At 31.7% G+C, this 4,838-nt stretch overlaps 1 protein-coding gene across 1 annotated transcript; it reads left to right on the top strand.

Moving 5' to 3' along the window:
* Positions 1–265: 265 nt before the first annotated feature.
* LOC139902674 (uncharacterized) lies at positions 266–793 on the top strand. The gene has a single exon (XM_071885279.1). It carries the CDS (start codon positions 266–268, stop codon positions 791–793), a length of 528 nt encoding a protein of 175 aa, XP_071741380.1.
* The last annotated feature ends 4,045 nt before the right edge of the window (positions 794–4,838 follow it).

Below are 4,838 nucleotides of genomic sequence, written 5' to 3'. Positions count from 1 at the left end.
AAGTTGCAGCTTCAAGTGATTATTTAAACTCGATGCCGATCAATCAGCTACTGTTCGGGACAGAATATCGTGGTCAGGTTCATCGTGGCAAAGCTCATGGAATTGGAGACGGGATCCAACGGGACGCTCTCTTGGGGAATTACTTGCTCTAACCAACTTGTTAAACTCTTATGTGAAACAGGATTCGGGTTGAGACACTTGGTATTGGAAGCTCGCCAACTTCACCACCAAAAGGCTCTCGAACCTCATTGATGAGAAGATTATCATGGACAATAGATTCAAACACGAGACACTCAAAAACAATCTTGTACCGGGGAAAGTCGAAATCTTTGTTTGGCGCACTCTTAAAAGGCGTATTACAACTCGTACAGAACTTGATGATCGGGGAATAGATCTTGACTCCGTGAGATGTCCGTTATGCGATGATGGGTTGGAAACAATTGATCATGCACTTTTCCTATGCAAACATTCTCTTAATGTGTGGGATAGAGTGTATAAATGGTGGGGATTGGGTTCGGTATCTAATATTAGTATTAACGAGGCATGTCGAGGAAAAAGTAACATCTCAATGTCTTCGATCGGGTGTAATCTATGGCAAGCTTTGGAATGGGTTTGTGTATATCTTATTTGGAGAAACCGAAATCTTAAAGTCTTCTCAAATAAATCATGGAATGGTCCTACTGCTCCAATGGAGATTCAACTCAAGTCTTTTGAATGGGTCTCTACTCGTGCGAAGAAGTTAAAAATCAATTGGAATCAATGGCTAACCGATCCTATTATTTATGCGGTTTAAATATGTGTCAAGTTATGTTGTCTCATTGTATGTATTTTTCTCGTATGTCTAGTGTTTGTGTTTATTGCTTGTGGTGTCTTGTGATAGTTCGTAGTCTGGCCTTGTAGATATCAAGTTGCATCCTTTGCAACTAGTTGTCTTGTTGCGGGCACCGATATTGGTTGTGTCCCTTCGTGTTGTATTTCATGATAGGCTGTTTATGGCCTCTTCGTGTTAATAATATCATTGCTTTTCGGAAAAAAAGAGTGTTGACGGTTTAGCGAGAGGTCACGGGCTCGAGTCCCGGCGGTGGCTTTTTTTTTTAAAGCTGCTCTTCAAAGGTTGTAACATTTATTATTATCATTATTATTAATTTTATTGTTATTATTATTATGTTAATCATTATTATTACTATCATCAATGTTATGAATATTATTATCACGAATATTATTATTATGTAAATACTAAAATTAGTATCATGACTATCATTAACAGTAAAATCAATATTGTTACAAGTATTATTATTAATGTCACTATTATTATTATTATTGTGATTCTTATTATAATTATTATTATAAGTAATGTTATTATTAATATTATCATTATAATCAAATACAATTTTTAATTACTATATTATTAAGTATATTTAAAATATACTCATAAGTAATATTACACATAAGTATGAATATATTATATTAACAATTTTTATATAAATATTCATATAAAACAAATTAGCTATTTTCAATATATATATATATATATATATATATATATATATATATATATATATATATATATATATATATATATATATATATATATATATATATAACTATATAGATAATAATCATTTTCAAATATATATATATATATATATATATATATATATATATATACATATACATATATATATACATATACATATACATATATATATATATATATATATATATATATGTATATGTATATGTATATATATATATATATGTATATGTATATATAACTATATAAATAATAATCATTTTCAAATATATATACAAATTAAATAAATAATATATAAAGTTATAATATATTAAATTGTTCGATTACGATTACATGTATTAATGAATACACAAATGATATAGGTTCGTGAATCCGAGGCCAACCCTGCATTGCTCAGTATCGTCGCATGCATATTTTTACTACAAAATATCGTATCGTGAGTTTCATTTGCTCCCTTTTTAAATGCTTTTGCAATATATATTTTTGGGACTGAGAATACATGCGCTTTTATGAATGTTTTATGAAATAAACACAAGTAATCGAAACTACATTCTATGGTTGGATTATCGAACCGAATATGCCACTTTTTAGCTTGGTAGCCTAAGAATTGGTGTTTATGATAATTGCCACCAAATGACACGAATCCTAAAGATAGATCTATTTGGCCCAACAAGCCTCATCCGAGTTACGGATGCTTTAGTACTTCGATTTATCATGTCCGATGAGAGTCCCGGAATGATGGGGATATTCTATATGCATCCTGTTAAGGTCGGTTACAAGGTGTTCAATCCATATAAATGATTTTTATGCAGATGCATGATATTTATGAGAAATGAAATGAAAATCTTGTGGCCTATTAAATTAATGGAAATGATTGTTTATGATAAACTAATGAACTCACCAACCTTTTGGTTAACACTTGAAAGCATGTTTATTCTCAGATTTGAAAGAAATCTTCTGCTGTGCATTTGCTCATTTTAAAGATATTACTTGGAGTCATTCATGACATATTTCAAAAGATGTTGCATTCGAGTCGTCGAGTTCATCAAGATTATTATTAAGTCAATTATAGTTGGATATATTATAAAATGGTATGCATGCCGTCAACTTTCGATGTAAAGAAAGTCTGTCTTTTAAAAAACAAATGCAATGTTTGTAAAATGTATCATATAGAGGTCAAGTACCTCGTGATGTAACCAAATGTAAGGTATTCGTCCAGATGGATTAGGATGGGTCATTAAAGTTAGTATTAGAGCGGTGGTCATAGCGAACCATGTCTTGCATTAGTGTGTCTAACAGATAGTCGTTAGGATACATTAGTGAGTCTGGACTTTGACCATGTCTGCATGTCAAAAAGTTTTGCTTATCATTTCTTGTCGAAAATTACCTGCTTATCATTCTTAGGGAATCACTTGCTTATCATTCTTAATCTAGACATATCTTACTGCCTGGATTGCATGAATAGTGTACAGACAAAAATTCATATCTTAGCGTATCTGTTACTGTAAGCTTTGCCTGACATATTCCGTAAATTCCTCCGTAATTTACAACATCTCTTGTTCTATATATAGATATTCTATGTAATTAGAATATCATCCAATATCCGAAAAATTATTTCATACCGAAAAATCCTTTACTCAATCGTACGAAATGGAACTTGCCACTAGTTCAAGTTCTTCGGAATCCGACAGCTATTCCGACATGGATGTTCACCTAAGCTCCGAAAGCAGCATCATCGGAATGAATCAACCAATCAGCCATCATCAATTCTGAATGAATTGGGGATGAGTTCGTAGTCGACTTAATCAATGGAGACAAGAAGAAGGCGCTACTTTCCGTCAACCAAATTTCCCTCTTGGAGATGAAACTGAAGCACTTGAGTCCGAACCACCATTTTCACCGTCAATTCCAGAATAGCTCGCAACGATTACATAATATCCACCATTTTAAACCTTATTCATCCGCTTGTCCCAACTGACAATCATCCTGGAGTAATTGACGAAGTCAACGAGCTTCGCTCTCGAGTAATCAATTTGGAGAATATGGTGCAAAACTTACCAGCTTCACCAACATCACCAGCACCAACAGTACCATCAACATCAACACCAGTACCACCAACAACCCAAGTTTCAACATCCGAATCCCACACCTCAACATCACAATCTGTACCTCGAGCATCAACGTCATACGCACCATAGATACCAAGTAGTATCAACAACAATAACCGATGAAGTATTAATCTATAACTTCATTGGAGAAACATTCTGTGACGATTATGTAATCTCTAAAGTCTTAGAGATTATTTATTCTAGCTCAAATCGAAAAGCAAATGAGATTAATATCATATTAACTCATTAAATCCATGATTACATCTGAAGAAAATATATATGTATATATGTTTTCATAAAGGTTGTAATTAAAAATTATTTTGTACAAGCTGTTAATGGTGAACATATTTTAACGGGTAGGTAATACCCGAAGAATATTTAGATTTCACATTAATAAGTTACACTATACATTCTTCGAATCTGATTCAACGGTCATTTACTATCCTACTTACATCCACAGATATACGTACCCATTCACAGCAGAATAACCATTTTCATTCAAATTTCAAATTTGAATTTTAATCTATCAGAATCCAACAAGTGGCATAATGAAGAAAACATTGGACAAAAATAAAATTTGTTAGAAACAAACAAATTAACTATGAGAAATTTTGTTAAGAATCCACGCTAACAAAATCCTAGCTAACTGTTCCTAGCTAACTGTTAATTCTCGCAATTTTATTTATCGCAATTTTAATTCTCGCAATTTTATTTATCGTCATTTAATTTCTGTTATTTATTTTACGAACTTTATTTATCGTCATTTAAATACTGTTATTTACGCATTTTAAATATCGGGACACGTATACAATGTTTTGACATATCATATCGACGCATCTATATATATCATTTGGAATAACCATAGACACTCTATATGCGGTAATGTTCGAGTTAGCTATACAGGGTTGAGGTTGATTCTAAAATAATATATATACGTTGAGTTGTGATCGAGTCTGAGACATGTATACAATAGGTCACGATACGTATTAATTAATTCGAATATTATATATTAAACTATATATAAATTATTGAATTACTAATTGTGGATTATTAACTGTGGACTACTAACATTGGACAATTAAAATGAATTAAAATATTGATTATAACATATGAAACTAAACATTTCTTCAAGTTTACCACTTGATTTCATCTTAAACCTCATTTGTATCTTGACGATTACAATCGGAGTTCAAACC

This window comes from Rutidosis leptorrhynchoides, chromosome 3, assembly GCF_046630445.1.
Source record: "Rutidosis leptorrhynchoides isolate AG116_Rl617_1_P2 chromosome 3, CSIRO_AGI_Rlap_v1, whole genome shotgun sequence".
NCBI classification, from domain to species: Eukaryota; Viridiplantae; Streptophyta; class Magnoliopsida; order Asterales; family Asteraceae; genus Rutidosis; species Rutidosis leptorrhynchoides.
This window is presented reverse-complemented; position numbering and strand designations above follow the sequence as displayed.

What these genes read in the sequence shown, in the direction of transcription:
- LOC139902674 (XM_071885279.1), top strand. Translation starts at nt 266, where the DNA reads ATGGACAATAGATTCAAACACGAGACACTCAAAAACAATCTTGTACCG.